The 17,049-nt window shown below is 35.6% G+C and overlaps 1 protein-coding gene across 7 annotated transcripts in view; it reads right to left on the reverse strand.

Moving 5' to 3' along the window:
* The window catches only part of COP1 (COP1 E3 ubiquitin ligase), a 277,716-nt gene that overhangs the window by 64,517 nt on the left and 196,150 nt on the right, over window positions 1–17,049 (reverse strand). For all 7 annotated transcript variants that reach the window (XM_077157085.1, XM_077157084.1, XM_077157080.1 and 4 more), the window contains one exon: window positions 179–296. In XM_077157085.1, coding sequence (XP_077013200.1) covers window positions 179–296 — 118 coding nt within the window. The remainder of the gene's footprint in view (window positions 1–178; window positions 297–17,049) is intronic.

Consider the following 17,049-nt stretch of genomic DNA (forward strand, 5'->3'; position numbering starts at 1 on the left):
GACTACTGTGAACATCTACTTTAATTAAGAAGGTTACACAAAGCTATTACTATTTAAGAGAATGTGTATACATTCCAGTATTATTCTTTACATACACAAACAATAATCTTAAAATGGATAAATTATGACAGAATTCTGTAGTTAAAACCCAATCCCTGAAGAGGGTAATAATACTCACGCAGAGACAATTTCCTCACCACTCACAAATTTTGCATAAGAGACTGCTTTTCGGTGTCCTTTGAATACCATGATTGGCTGTTTAGTGTTACGAAGATCATAGTAGTGGACACAGTGATCTAAAAGAAAAGAAAGAAATCGCACTTAATGGAAAGCAAAGCTAATTTTATCTGGTTTTGGTGTTTTTCATCAATATATTTCACCTAGATGTTAAACCTAGATGTCAATGTCAAATGTCAGAAAACTAAGGGCTGTGAAGCATTTTCAGAGAAGGAAGATATGAGTCTAGGAAAATATGTTTGAATAAAAATAGAAACATAAATATATATATATGTTGGCCTGAAAGGGAATTCTACTGATACTTCCTCTGATACTGGCAGGTTCAGATTAACTAGAATTGGAATTTTTCATCTTTACATTTTGATGGCATTATAAAAAAGGTAATATAAAACATTATGGTTTACATTAAATGTAATGTAAGTATACAGGCTATTTATTCCTGGATTTTCTTAAATACCTTGATTCAATATGTCTTCTATCGTTTGCTAAAGTGTGTGTGTGCTGAGGCCTGCAAATATGCCTTAGTCTTCACTTCTTGCTTACATGGAGGTGTCAAGGTCAACCAGAGGAGAGCAACTGGGGCCTGCTACAGTTTTTACTGGATATGTACACAACCTTGAATATTGGCACATCACTCTACATCAACACAAACATGTAAGAGCTTTTCAAAGCTGCCAAGAGATGCCCTACTGCCCAAATCTTCCTATTAAATTTTTGACTGGGCTCTTCTTGCTTGCTTCAACAAGTATTTCAGATTTACAGTTTAATGTTAAAAAAAATTGCATATGATTATTTTCAACCACACCCTGTTTTTTTTTGTTTGTTTGTTTATTGCTTTTGTTTTTTCAGGTTGAATAGTGACAATGTTCTAGAAATGGAACTTTTTTTCTTAATAATTTTATTGCAAAAACTTAACAAACAAACATATACTCTTGACATAATAACATTCCATACATGGTATACAATCAATGGCTCACAATATCATCATATAGTTGTATATTCATCACCATGATTTTTTTTTTTAACATTTGTATCACTCCAGCAAGAGAAATAAGAAGTAAAAAGAAAAATCTCATACATATCATACCCCTCACCCCTCCCTCTCATTGACCACTAGAGTTTCCATCGACCCAATTTATTTTACCCTTTGTCCCCTTATTATTTATTTATTTTTATCCATATTTTTTACTCATCTGTCCATACTTTGGATATCAGGAGCATCAGACACAAGGTTCACACAATTACACAGTCACATTGTAAACGTTATATTTTCATACAATTGTACTCAAGAATCTAGGCTACTGGGACACAGTTCAACAGTTTCAAATACTTCCCTCTAGCCACTCCAATACACCATAGGCTAAAAAGGGTATCTGTACAGTGCATAAGAATAACTTCCAGGATAACTTTTAGACTCTGTTTCAAATCTCTCAGCCACTGAAACTTTATTTTGTCTCATTTCTCTCTTCTCACTCTTGGTCAAGAAGGCTTTTCTCGATCTCTTGATACCAGGTACTGGCTTATCTCAGGCTTTCTGCCCCAGGTGGCCATGGAGATTTACACTCCTGGGAGTCATGTCGCATGCAGGGGGGAAGGCAGTGAGTTCACATTCTGAGTTGGATTAGAGAGAGAGAGGCCACATCTGAGCAACAAAAGAGGTTCTCTAGGGTTACTCTTAGGTCTAATTTTAGCCTATCCTTTGTGGGGATAAGTTTCATAGTAACAAACTTCAAGACTGCGGGCTCCACCTGTTGATTTGGCAGACCCACTGCTTGCAAGAATATCAAGAATTCTCCAAATGGGGAAACTGAATTTTCCCCCTTTCTCCCCATTCCCCAAGGAGACTTTGCAAATACTTCTTTATTCACTGCTCAAAATCATTCTGGGATTTATCGGAGTATCACACTAACCTGGAAAAACCTACAAATCATGCCCTAGTCAAGGTTTCGTGTAATTATGGTGTTCAATTAAACTGTCCATATATGTTAAATTAGAAAATGCACTAGTCAAAATATAAATTTTGTACCAAATAAACATTTCTTGCATTAGTCTCACACAGAAGTTGAAGTTTCAAAATATGAATGACCATCTATTTTCAACACCTTGCAATACTGACATTCTTTTGTTCTTTCTCATGCAAAAACATTTTTTTAATTTGTATATTTAGTCACTATCATTGTACACTCTAGGCATTCCTAGATTATACCATCTTAGTCTCTATCATTTCCCTTTCCTTCTGGTTTCATATGTGCCCCCAACCCTCCTCCCTCTATCATTCTCACATTCAGCTTCATTCAGTGTACTTACCATTATTGTGCTACAAATCAGGTAGTATTATGGCCTCCATTTCTGAATTTTTACAATTAGTCCCTGCTGCATAATCTGTATCCCTTCAGCTCCAATTACCCAATCTCTACCCTATTTCTAAGTCCTGATAGCCTCTGTTCTTAACTGAAATTCTCCCAGTTCACTCATTAATGTTAGTTTGTATCGGTGAGACCAAATGGTATTTGTCCTTTTGTTTCTGGCTAATGTCTCTCAACATAATGTCCTCAAGGTCCATCCATATTGTCACATACTTCATAAATTCATTCTGTCCTACAGCTGCATAATATTCCATTATATATATATACACCATAGTTTGTTTAGTTACTCATCTGTTGATGGACATTTGGTGTTTTGTTTCGTTTTTTTTCCATCCCTTGGCAATTGTAAGTAATGCTGCTATAAACATTGGCATGCAAATGCCCGTTTGTATCCTTGGCCTTATGTTCTCTGAGTAGATACCTAGCAATGGTACTGCTGCATTATTTGGCAATTCTATACTAAGCTTCCTAAGGAACCACCAAACTGCCTTCCACAGCAGTTGTACCATTTGACATTCCCATCAACAGTGGATAAGTGTGCCTCTTTCTCCACATCCTCTCCAGCACTTGTCATTTCTTGTTTTATTGATAATGGACATTCTGGTGGGTGTGAGATGGTATGCTGTGTGGTTCTGATTTGCATCTCCTTAATAGCCAGGGAAGTTGAGCATCTTTTCATATGCCTTTTAGTCATTTGTATCTTCTCTTCTGAGAAGTGTCTGTTCATGTCTTTTGTCCATTTATTAATTGGGTTATTCATCTTTTTGTTGTTGAGTTGAACAATCTCTTTATATATTCTGGATACTAGAACCTTATCTGATATATGGTTTTGAAATATTGTCTCCCATCATGTAGGCTGCTTTTTTACTTTCTTGACAGAGTTCTTTGACACACAAGAGTGTTTACTTTGGGGAATTCCCATTTATCTATTTCTTTCTTCAGTGCTTGTGCTTTGGGTATAAGATCTAGGAAACCGCATCCTCTTACAAGTTTTACAAGCTATTTCCCTACAATTTCTTCTAAAAGTTTTATGGTCTTAAAGCGCTAATGTTTAGGTCCTAGTCCATTTTGAGTTAATTTTTGTATAGGGTATGATATGGATCCTCTTTCATTTTTTCACGTGGAAATCCAGTTCTCCAAGCACCATTTATTGAAGAGACTGTTCTGTTCCAGGTGAGTTGGTTTGACTGCCTTATCGAAGATCAATGGTCCATGGACGAGAGGGTCTGTATCTGAACACTCTATTCAATTCCATTGATCAGTATATCTATCTTTATGCCAATACCATCTGTTTTGACCACTGTAGCTTTGTAACATGCCTAAAAGTCAGGTAGTGTAAGACCTCCAACTTTACTTTTCTTTCTCAAGATATTTTTATCTATTCAGGGAACCCTGCCCTTTGAGATAAATTTGGTTATTGCTTTTTTTATTTCTGCAAAGTAAGTTTTGGGGATTTTAATTGGTATTGCAATGAATGTATCAATTTAGGTAGAACTGACATCTTAACTATATTTAGTCTTCCAATCCATGAACATGGTATGCCCCTCCAATTATTTAGGTATTCTGTGATTTCTTTTAGTAATTTCCTATAGTTTTCTTTGTATGCATCTTTGTATCATTCGTTAAATTTATTCCTAAATATTTTATTCTTTTGGTTATATTTGTAAATGGGATTTTTTTCCTGATTTCCCCCTCAGATTGCTCACTAGTGAATAGAAACACTACTGACTTTTGAGTGCTGATCTTATACTCATTTATTTGCTGTGGATTTTTCAGAGTTTTCAACATATATCATGCTGCAAACAGAGTTTTACTTCATCCTTTCCAATTTTGATGCCTTGTATTTCTTTCTCTTTCTAACTGCTCTGGCTAAAACTTCCAACACAAGGTTGAATAACAATGGTTAGAATGGACGTTTTGTCTTGTTCCTGATCTTCAGGGTAAAGCTTTCAGTCTTTACCCACTGAAGATGATGTTAGCTGTGGGTTTTTCATATATTCCCTTTACCATATTGAGGAAGTTCCCTTCTATTTCTATCCTGTAAAGTGTTTTCAACAAGTAAGGATGTTGAATTTTGTCAAATGCCTTTTCTGTGTCAATAGGGATGCTAACGTGGCTTTTCTGCTTTGATGTGTTGATATGGTGTATTACATTAATTAATTTTCTTATGTTGAACCATTCTTGCATACCTGGGATAAATCCCACTTGGTCATCTGTTTAATTCTTTTAGTGTGCTGCTGGATTCAATTTGCAAGAATTTTATTGAGGATGTTTGCATCTATATTCATTAGAGAGATTGGTCTGAAATTTTCTTTTCTTGTAGTATTTTTGTCTGGCTTTGGTATGAGGGTGATGCTGACTTCATAGAATGAGTTAGGTAGCCTTCCCTCTTCTTCAATTTGTTTTGAAGAATTTGAATAGTATTGGTACTAATTCTTTCTTTCTTTCTTTCTTTCTTTCTTTTTTTTAGCTCGGATGCAGCTTCATTCAGTGTTTTAACATGATTACTTTACAATTAGGTATTATTGTGCTGTCCATTTTTGAGTTTTTGTATCTAGTCCTATTGCACAGTCTGTATCCCTTCAGCTCCAATTACCCATTATCTTACCCTGTTTCTAACTCCTGCTGAACTCTGTTACCAATGTATATTCCAAGTTTATTCTCGAGTGTCGATTCACATCATTGGGACCATACAGTATTTGTCTTTTAGTTTTTGGCTAGACTCACTCAGCATAATATTCTCTAGGTCCATCCATGTTATTACATGCTTCATAAGTTTATCCTGCCTTAAAGCTGCATAATATTCCATCGTATGTATATACCACAGTTTGTTTAGCCACTCGTCTATTGATGGACATTTTGGCTGTTTCCATCTCTTTGCAATTGTAAATAACGCTGCTATAAACATTGGTGTGCAAATGTCCGTTTGAGTTTTTGCCCTTAATTCCTTTGAGTAGGTTCCCAGCAAGGGTATTGCTGGGTCATATGGCAATTCTATATTCAGCTTTTTGAGGAACCGCCAAACTGCCTTCCACAGTGGTTGCACCATTTGACATTCCCACCAACAGTGGATAAGTGTGCCTCTTTCACCGCATCCTCTCCAGCACTTGTAATTTTCTGTTTTGTTGATAATGGCCATTCTGGTGGGTGTGAGATGATATCTCATTGTAGTTTTGATTTGCATTTCTCTAATGGCCAACTAATTCTTTCTTGAATACTTGGTAGAATTCACAAGTGAAGCCACCTTGTACTGGACTTTTCTTTTTTGGGACCTTCTTAATGACTGATTCAATTTCTTTACTTGTGATTGGTTTGTTGAGGTTGTCTATTTCTTCTCAAGTCAATGCTGGTTATCCACGTCTTTCTGGGACAAGAAGACATGGTCCTATTGGCCCACTGTATTTACACTGTCTAGTTTATTAGCATAAATTTGTTTTCATTATGCTCTCATTACCTCCTTTATTATTGCAGGGTTAGTGGGTATGTCTCCTCTTGCATTTCTGATTTTATTTATTTGCATCCACTCTCTTTTTGTCATCTTTGCTAAGGGTCCATCAATTTTAATGATTTCCTCAAAGAGCCAACTTCTGGTTTTGTTGATTTTCTCAACTGTTTTCATGTTCTCAATTTCATTTATTTCTGCTCTAATCTTCATTATTTCTTTCCTTGGTTTGGGGTTAGTTTGCTGTTCTTTCTCTAGTTCTTCCAAGTAAATAGTTAATTCCTTGATTTTTGCTTTTTCTTCTTTTGATACAGGCATTTAAGGCAATAAATTTCCCGCTTCCACTACCTTTGCTGCAGTCCATAAATTTTGATATGTTATGTTTTCATTTTCATTGCCTCAAGATATTTACTGATTTCTCTTGTAATTTCTTCCTTGACCCACTGGTTGTCTTAGAGTGTGTTGTTGAGCCTCCACATATTTGTGACTTTTCTGGCCATCTGCCTGTTATTGATTTCCAACTTCATTCCTTTATGATCCAAGAAAGTGTTTTGTATGATTTCAATCTTTTTAAATGTATTGAAACTTGCTTTGTGAACCAGCATATGGTCTACCCTTGAGAATGATCCATGAGCCTTGAGAAAAAGGTGTAATCTGCTGTTGTGGAGTTTAATGTTCTATAAATGTTTAAGTCTAGTCTGTTTATTGTAGTATTCACTCTCTCCGTTTCTTTGTTGATCTTCTATCTAGATGTTCTGTCCTGATGAGAGTGAGGAATTGAAGTCTCCAACTATTATGGTGGATATGTCTATTTCTCTTTTCAGTGCTTGCCTCATGTATTTTGAAGAACTTTGACTTGGTGCGTAAATCTTCACAATTGTTATATCTTCTTGCTGAATTGTTCCTTTTATTAATACATAGTATTAATACATAATATCCTTCTTTGCCTCTTTTAATTGTTTTACATTTCAAGTCTAATTTGTTGATATTAGTATAGCTAGTCCTGCTACTTTCTGATGCATGTTTGCATGAAATATCTTTTCCCAACCTTTCGCTTTCAAACTATGTTTGTCCTTGGGTCTAAAATGTGCCTGTTGTAGACAGCATATAGATGGGTTCTGTTTTTTAATCCATTCTGGGTCCTGTTTTTTTTTAATCCATTCTGCCAGTGTATGTCTTTTGATTGGGGAGTTTAATCCATTAACATTTAGTGTTATTACTGTAAGGGCAGTGCTTTCCTCTACCATTTTGCCTTTTAGATTTTATATGTCACATCTAATTTTTTTCACTTTTTACCATTACTGATAGTCTTCATTTCTACACTTTTCTCCACGCTTCTCTGTCCTGTCTTTTACTATCTGCCTCTAGTGCTCCCTTTAGTATTTCCTGCAGAGCTGGTCTCTTGGTCACAAATTCTCTCAGTGATTGCTTGTCTGAAAATGTTTTAATTTCCCCCACATTTTTGAAGGAAAATTTTGCTGATATAGAATTCTTGGTTGACAGTTTTTCTCTTTTAGTGTCATAAATGTATCATATCACTGACTTCTTGCCTCCATGGTTTCTGCTGAGAAATCTACACATAGTCTTATTGGCCTTCCCTTGTACGATGGATTGCTTTTCTCTTGCTGCTTTCAAAATTCTCTCTCTTTGACATCTGAAATTCTGATTAGTAAGTGTTTTGGACTTTGTCTGTTTAGACCTATTCTGTTTGGGGTATGCTGCATTTCTTGGATCTGCAATTTTAAGTCTTTTGTAAGAGTTGGGAAATTTTCAGTAATCATTTCCTCCATTAGTCTTTCTCCTTCTTTTCTCTTCTCTTCTCCTTCTGGGACATACACAACATGTATGTTTGCATACTTCATGCTGTCATTCAATTCCCTAAGTCCCTGCTCACATTTTTCCATTCTTTTTCCTATCTTTTCTTTTGCTTGTCAGATTTCAGATTCCCGTCCTCCAGGTCACTATCTTATCTTCTGCCTCTTGAAATCTAACACTGTAGGTGTCCATTGCTTTTTCATCTCTTCTACTATGCCTTTCATTCCCATAAGTTCTGTGATTTGTTTTTCCAGACTTTCAATTTCTTCTTTTCGCTTGTCCCTTGCCTTCTTTATATCCTTCCTCAATTCGTTGATTTGATTTTGAATGATATTTTCCACGTCTGTTCAAACATCCTGAATTAGTTGCTTCAACTCCTGTATCTCATGTGAATTGCTGGTTTGTTCCTTTGGGCCATATCTTCAATTTTCCTAGTATGACTCATTTTTTGCTGGTATCTAGGAATTTAATTTCCATAATTAGTTTATTCTGGGGATTGTTTTCACTCTTCTACCTAGGATTTCCTTGCTGGATGGCTTTGTTTTCTATCTGTTTTTAACATTCAATTCAGCTTCTAGACCTCTAGCATAGGTTTTGTGTAACGGATCAGAACTTTTCAGCTCCTGTTTTCTTGTTTCTTGCCCTGACTATATGAAGCCTTTTCCCCCTTTAGGAGGCTCTACTTAGATATTATAGACCAGAGTTAGACTTTTCTATACCAGATTGGCCTCCTCTCAGGAGGAAAGGGTCACCTGTATCAGTTTTCTCTGACAGTGAGACCCAGAACATTGAAAGACATTCCTTTGAAGCCTCTAAACTCTGTTTTTCCTATCCTGCCCACTATGTGGTGCTTGTCTGCCTGCGGGTCCCACGAGCATAAAGTGACACTGTACCTTTAACTTTAGCAGACTCTTCCTGCTGGGGGTGTGGTTGAGGCAGGGGAGAGGTTGATTGTAGGCTGGTACTGCTCTAGTTTTCCAGTTCCTGGGGTATGAATTCCTTGAGGGAGGGATTCCACCTGAGCTGGGCCCCACTGCTCTCCACCGGATGGCACAGCCTCCAGCGAATTAACTCCTTTCACCTGACCAGCCCCTTTGTCTCACAAACAAGCTTAATTCTGCCATTGCCTGGGGCAGTTGGAACCTGAGAACCTTTGCAATTGTATCTAATGAATAAGCAGAAGAAAAAAAGAAAAAAAGAAAAAAAAAAAGTATTTTTCAGAGCAGGACCCTGTTCCTCCGGTTTATTAATCAAGAGTTTAAGTTTGTATGCTGCTCTATGTATCTCCGGGTCCTATGTGGCCCCCCTTTTTTTAGGGTCCAGCCCTTTTCAAGTATTTTGTGCTGGTTGTTTTTTTCTTTCACATCAACACTGTCCCCTCCTTGCCGGGGCAGAAACTAGTAACTTTAGCTCTTATTCGAGGTTTATCTGAGCTGAGGGCCTATTTTCAGTAGTCAGAATCTGTTAATTAATTCTACAATTGGAGCTTGGTTAAGTTCAGCCACTGCTGTTAGTGAAGTCTCTTTCCTTTCCCCTCTAACCAGCCTATGAGGGAGGGTCACCAGCCTCCGTGGCATGGTGGGATCACAACTACTCCAGTTTGTTGAGGCTGTTGTATGCTGTCTGGTCACTGATGTGGCCCCAGCAATTGTTCTGTACTGTTCCTGACTATTTAGTAGCTGGTCTGGAGGACAAACTAAATTCCACACCTCACTACACCACCATCCTGGATCCCAGATCTAGGAATAGAACTTCTAAAGGAGATCCAAAAACCAGTCTTCCCCTTGCAATGGCTGTGAGGCTGCTGGTTTTCAACACTTCCATACTAGAGAGTTGGTTCATTTTGATAATCTGGCCAGTATTTCTATTGCTTATATGGAGGAGCATTCACAACATTTGCCTTTATGTTTTATTACTGTATTTCTATTAAGTGATCACCATAAGTGACAGCAGTTGGCTTTTATTTTGTGGAGGTACAAATGTATAGCTGCAATTTGTTTGGCATGTGCTAAAGTAAAAATGGGAAAAAAATACCCTGGTTCCACTGCTGTGCTTATGATAATTTACCAGTTATAAAGATTAAACTTCTATTTTGGAGAGATGACTCTCGATTGAAAAATCATATTCATCCAGTAAGTCTAATTTCTCAAATCATTTTATAAACCTAAAATAATTTATTTTAAAAATAATAGTATAGACAATAATACACTACTTTATTACAGACAAATAAAAATTACAAAAAGATGAAGGTATATAAGTAAAGTTTAAATTATGTCATTGTGTATCACACAGAGTTTTACAGTTACTGGAACTGAGAAAAGTGGTGGAAAATTGAATTATTACATGATATATGATGCTATAGAAGGCAATCAGAAAAAAACTGAACTGCAGATCAGAACCAGCTCATGATGAGAGTGGTGATTTATTTTCACCAAAATATACCATCCGAAGTATTATTTTGAATTTTATTGGTTTTATATTTTGCTTGTATTTACTTAGAATTTGTTTGGTTTTATAGTTTTTTAAGAGTTAGGAGGATAAGAAGATGGTGGCTAATGTTATGTTTGTAAAAGCAATTCAGTGACATTATGATAAAAATAGTATAGATCAATGGAGGAGGTCTTCAATAATTTTCTCTCTTTTATAAAGAAGGGATCCTCATATTTCTGACATGTGAAAAAATAGTTCTAGTTTATCACCATACTTTTTTGTTTCGTTTTACCGGGAATCGACCCCAGGTCTCTGGCATGGCAGGCGAGAACTCTGCCTGCTGAGCCACTGTGGCACACCCTATCACCATACATTTTAAAATACTCTCAATAATTTGAGGATTTGGGGTATGACCCCACTTCTATTTGTTTTCTTTTCCCTCTAACTTTTTTTTCAAAAAACAGTAAACTTGCAGGGGATTTGAAAGAACAACTCAATGAACACCATTTTACCCTACAATCTAGACTTATCAATTATAAGTACTTTGTGTTATTTGCTTATCTCCTTCTCTCTATAAATACATACCATTTTTTTCCTAAATATTTGCAAATAAGTTTCAAACATCAGAATACTTAACCCTTAGAAACTTTAGCATTTAGATTCTAAAAACAACAAAAAAAGACTTCTTATACATACACAATACCACTGTATTGTACTTAAGAAAATTAATATTGACATAATAATAATTTAACATGCCTCCTATAGTTCAAATATCCCCATCAGTTGTTTTTTAAAAAAATGTCCTGAATAGTTATTTATATATTTAGGTTTTAGTTAGATTCCATGTCTCTTTATTCTTTTAAATAAAACTGTTTCATCATCCTGTTGTTTTTGATACATTTGTGACAGTTGTGTTGCAGAATGTTCTACACATTTGAATTTGCCTGAAGGCTTCCTCATTATCATGGTCAGGCTAAATATTTTTGTCAAGAATACCATATAGGTGATGGTCTTCCTTACTGCATCACATCAGGAGGCATATAATATTCATTTGTTCCTATGGTGATGCTAAATTTGATTAGTTACATGATGCCATTGCCTTGTCACTGTAAAAGAATTATTAAAAATTTTAACTTAACCCACACTACTGCCAGACCATTAGGAAGAATACAAATACATTTTAATTTTTACACATCTAAATGTCAATTTCCATAAAATAACCAAATCCCACAATGTTTTCTTCAGGCAAACAAGATTAAGCAATACTTCATTACCCATAGACAAACCAATGCTAAATGACAAGTCGATGTCAATAATGTCACCATTTACAGAAATAAAATTATAAATGTCAACATTGTAGGAACAGGTTAAATACTTTTTAAACTTTTTTTTTTGTTAAAATATAATATATATACAAAGCAAAGCAAGAAAGCAGCAATACTTTTCAAAGCACACTTCAACAAGCTGCTATAGAACAGATTCCAGGGTTTGTCATGGGCCACCATTCCATCATCTCAGATTTTTCCTTCTAGCTGCTCCAAAACACTGGAAGCTAGAAAGAATATTAATACAGTGATTCAGCAGCCATATACATTTGTTAAATCTCATTTTCTCTGTTACACCTCCTCCCTCTTCTTTAATTCCTCTATAGGGATCCTTGGGGAATACCCATTCCTAGTTTTTCATGCTCAGAAGGGATGTCCACACTGAAGGACAGGGGGATGCAATTGTTTGATAATCTTGGAGAGGCTGGTCCCTCTGGGTTTCAGGATTTATCTGATCTAGGAACCCTATGGGAATTATTTGTTTCAGGAGGGTAAATCTAGTACATGAAACCTTTAAAGAGTCTCAGTTTGAGCCCCAGGTGCTCTTAAGAGACAACAGTAGTGATGGTGATTTACTAAACTATGACCATCAACACTACCTAAGTGCCTGTTAACTACTGGCCATAGCACGCAATTTTAGTTTTCCCCCTATATCTCTTTGCCATTGACTCCTCATCCCCTACTCAACCACTGAAATGGTTCATGTGAGAACTTATTTATAATCATAAATTTAATCATTGGGATACATGGCATCATACATCTTTTTTCAGTCATATTCATCCTCAATATGGCAATGTTTCTTATAAACCCACTAATTAGTTTTCATCTCTTATATCTGTTCCCTTGCATTTAGATTCAACCTCTTTGTGTAGCCTTTCCTCTGTCTCTAGCTTCTGTGAATCTTTAGGTCTACTACATTCTACAGTGTAACCACTAAGATTACCTTTACCAGAGTCATAATAACAAAATCATACAGTATCTGGCCTTTAGTGTCTGACTTATTTTACTTAGCATCAACTTATTTTACTCAGATCAACCTCCTCAAAGTTCCCACATTGTCATATGTCTCAGGATATCATCTCGTCTTACTGCTGCATAATATTCCATCATATGTACATACCACATTTTGTTTATCCACTCATGTGCTGATGGGCACTTGGGTTGTTTCCATCTCTTGGCAATTGTGAATAGTGCCACAATGAACTTCAGTGTGCAAATGTCTGTTCACCTCGTTGCCTTCAACTCTTCTGGAGTATTGGTATTGCTGGGGAATGGGGCAACTCAATATTTAGCTTTCTGAGGAATTGCCAAACTGTCTTCCATAGCAGCTGTGCCACTGATACATTCCCACCAGCAGTGAATTAGTGTTCCAATTTCTCCACATCCTCTTCTTCATTTGTAGTTTCCTGTTTGTTTAATAGCAGCCACTCTTTCAGGTATGAGCTAATATCTCATTGTTGCCTTAATTTGCATCTTCCTTATGGCTAATGAAGATGAGCAGCTTCTTCATGTGCTTTTTAGCCACCTGTATTTGCTCTTCAGAAAAGTATCTATTCATCCACTGCCCATTTCATAATTGGATTGATTGCTCTTTTGATAGTGAGCTATATAATTTCTTTATGTACATAGGATATCACCTTTAACTGATATGTGGTTTCTAAATACTTTTTCCCATTGAATTGGCTATCTCTTCACCTTTTTAACAAAGTTGTTTGAGGCACTGAGGCTCTTGAACTTAAGGAGTTTTCATTTGTCTATTTTTTTTCTTTTGCAGCTTGTGCTTTAGGTGTAGAGTTTTAAGAAGCTACTTCCTATTACTAGATCTTGAAGATGTTTTTCCCTGCATTTTATTCTAGAAGTTTTACAGTACTGGCTTTTACATTTAGGTCTTTACTCCATTTTGAATTAATTTTTGTATAAGGTATAAGGTAGGGGTCCTCTTTCATTCTTTTGGCTATTGAAATCTAGTTCACCCATGCCCATTTATTGAAAATACTATTCTGCCCCAGCTCATGGATTTGTGAGCCTTATCGAAGATAAAGTGTCCATAAATTTGTTGGTCCATCTCTGCACTCTCGACTCTAGTCCACTGGTCAATCCTTCTATCTCTGTGCCAGCACCATGCTGTCTTGACCACTGTGGCTTTACAGTAAGCTTTAAAGTCAATAAATGATGGGTCCTCCCACTTTGCTCTTCTTTTTTAGGATAGCTTTGGCTGTTTGGGTCTCTTTCCATTCCATATAAATTTGATAACCAGCTTTTCTAAATCTTCAAAGCAAGCTGTTTGGATTCTTATTAGTATTGCATTGAATTTGTAGATCAGTTTGTGTAGAACTGACATCATGATGACATTCAGTCTTCCTACCCATGAGCACAGAACATCTTTCCATCTACTTAGTTATTTTTTAAATTTCTTTTTGCAATTAAAAAAAAAATTCTGTGTATAAGGCCTGAATATTCTGGTTAGGCTTATTCCTAGATAACTGATTTTTCTGGTCGCTATTTAGAATGGCTTTTTTTCCTTTAATTGTCACCTCAGATAGGTCCCTGCTTGTGTATAGAAACATTACTGATTTTTGTACATTAATCTTATATCCTGCCACTTTGCTGAGTTTTTTATTAGCTCAAATAGATTTGCTGTATATTAGCTCAAATAGATTTGCAGGGTTTCTTAAGTACAGGATTATGTCATCTTCAAATAATGAAAGTTTTACTTCTTCCTTTCCTATTTGGGTGCCTTTTACTCCTGTCTAATTGTTTCAGGTAGGATTTCTAATACACTGTTGAATAATAGTGGCGACAGTGGGCATCCTTGTCTCATTCCCAATCTTACAGGGAATGCTTTCAATTTCTTACTGTTAAGTATGATGCTAGTTATGGGCTTTTAATATACGCCTTTTATGACTGAGAAAGTTTCCTTCAATTCCTAACTCTTGAAGTGTTTTTATCAGGAAAGGATGCTGGATTTTGTTGATGGCTTTTTCAGCATCAATTTATACAATCATGTGATTTTTTCCTTTTCAGTTTGTTAATGTACTATATTACATTGATTGATTTTCTTACATTGAACCACCCTTGCATCCCTGGTATAAATCCCACTTGGTCATGATGTATAATTCTTTTAAAGTGATGTTGGACTTGATTTGAGAGTACAGTTAAGAAAATTTCTGTTTATCTATATTCATTAGGGAGATAGGTTTGTAGATTTCCTGTCTTGCAGCATCTTTCTCTGATTTTGGTATTAGAGTGATGTTAGCTTAATAAACTGAGTAGGTAGCAATCCTTTCCTCAATTCTTTTTTTTTTTTTCATGGGTAGGCTTTGGGAATCAAACCAGTGTCTCTGGCATGGCAGGTGAGAACTCTGTCACTGAACCAGCATTGCCTGCCCTTTCCTCAATTTTTTGGAAGAGTCTGAGCAGGATTGGTGTTAGTTCTTTTGGAATGTTTGATAAAATTCTCCTGTGAAGTCATCTGGTCCTGGGCTTTTCTCTGTGGGAAGATTTTTAATGCCTGAGTTTCTTTACTTGTAATTGGTTTGCTGAAAATTTCTATATCTTCTCGAGTTAATGTAGGCAATTTGTGTTTCTAGGAATTTGTCCATTTCATCTAAGTTGTCTAGTTTGTGGGCATATAGTTGTTCATAATATTCTCTTATGATTTTTTAAAATTTCTTCAGGATCTGTGGTTATGAGCCCCTTTTCATTTCTGATTTTGTTTACTTGTATCCTCTCTCTTTTTGTTTTTGTTTGTCTAGCTAGGGGACCATCGATTTTATTGATTTTCTAAAAACCCACTTTTGGTTTTGTTGCATTTTTCTATTGTTTTATTGTTTGTCAGTTTGTTTATTTCTGTTTTAACCTTATTATTTCTCTTCTTTTATTTGCTTGGGGTTAGTTTGTTGTTCTTCCTATAAATTCTCCAGGTGAGCAGTTGAATCCTCAAGTTTTGCTCATTCTTGTTTTTTAATATAGGCATTTAGGGCAATACATTTTCCTTTCAGCACTGCCTTTGCCACATCTCCTAAGTTTTGATATGTTGTATTCTCATTATCATTTGTTTCCAGATATTTACCAGATTCTCCAGCAATTTCTTCCTTGACCCACTGATTATTTAAGAATGTGTTGTTTAATCTCCATATATTTGTGAAAGCTCTGGTTCTTTGGTGATTATTAATTTCTAGCTTTGTTCTGTTGTGATCAGAGAAAGTGCTGAGTTAAATACTTTTAAATGGTTGATTTTCTCATTAGGGACCAGTTACATACAGTGAAAGGAGAACTTTTAAATACTGCTTACTCTTTCTTAAAATTGCCTTTTAAACAGGCTTTTCAATTAAATTGGAATACATCTCAAAATTTCAGTTGACTTGCAAGACAAAGTAATTTGGAGGCAATGATTCAAAACATACTTGATCAAGATGGCCTAGACCTGTATTGTCTGACAGAATATCCTTTAGCCTCATGCGGTTATTTAAATTTAAATTAGTTAAAAATAAATGAAACTAAAAATTTGCTTTCACAGTCCCACTAGCTACATTTCAAGTGCTCATGTAGTTAGAACTATCATACCGAAGAATACAATATAGCATATTTTTATCATTGTAGAAAGTTCTATTGAAAGCTTCAATAAAGAATTAACAAATATTCTACAAATTTCTATAATACAGTAAGTAAAAATTACATTTTCATAAAAAAATACAGTAGCTAAACAAGGGAGAATAAACCCTAAAAAGGCAAAATGCTTATATTTACATACTTCAATTGTAAACTAATCCTAATCTTTCCTTCCTTTCTCGTCTATTTACGTACTCCCCAAAGCAAAGGATACTGGCCATACCATCTTAACCAATCAGATAACGTTTTCTGGAGAATGTTGGATTTAAATTGTACAGGAAAGTGAATGCTATTATGGCTAGGGGAACTATAATATAAAATATCCTACCCCAGTCCCCAAAAGATATGATTATAGGAAGAAAAGAAAATAGGTTGAGAAATGTACTTGATTGGAAAAAGAAAGAGGTACTACAGGGTGATGGGCCCTAAAATGTTAAAGATAATCTGGAAAATAATTTTGCAATCTAAAATTTTCTCTTTGCTATATTTGTTATATTTGTTTGTAATGGATCAGTATAAGGGATATGTGACTGTCTGAAAGTATTATGTACCTCAGAAGAGCCATGTTTAATTGTGATCCAAGCTTATGGACATAGCCATTTCTTTTAATCCTGATTCAATAATGTAGGTTGAAATCTTTTGATTATATTATCTCCAAGGAGGTGCAACATGCCCAATTGTGGGCGTTAACTTTTGATTAGATGGAGTTTGTAACTCTGACTATTCAGGGTGAGTCTTGATTCATTTACAGGAGTCCTTCAAAAGAGAAATGTTTTGGAGAGAGCTTAGAAATGATAGCACAGACAGAAACTTCAGAGCAGAG

This window comes from Tamandua tetradactyla, chromosome 4 (genome assembly GCF_023851605.1).
Source record: "Tamandua tetradactyla isolate mTamTet1 chromosome 4, mTamTet1.pri, whole genome shotgun sequence".
NCBI classification, from domain to species: domain Eukaryota; kingdom Metazoa; phylum Chordata; class Mammalia; order Pilosa; family Myrmecophagidae; genus Tamandua; species Tamandua tetradactyla.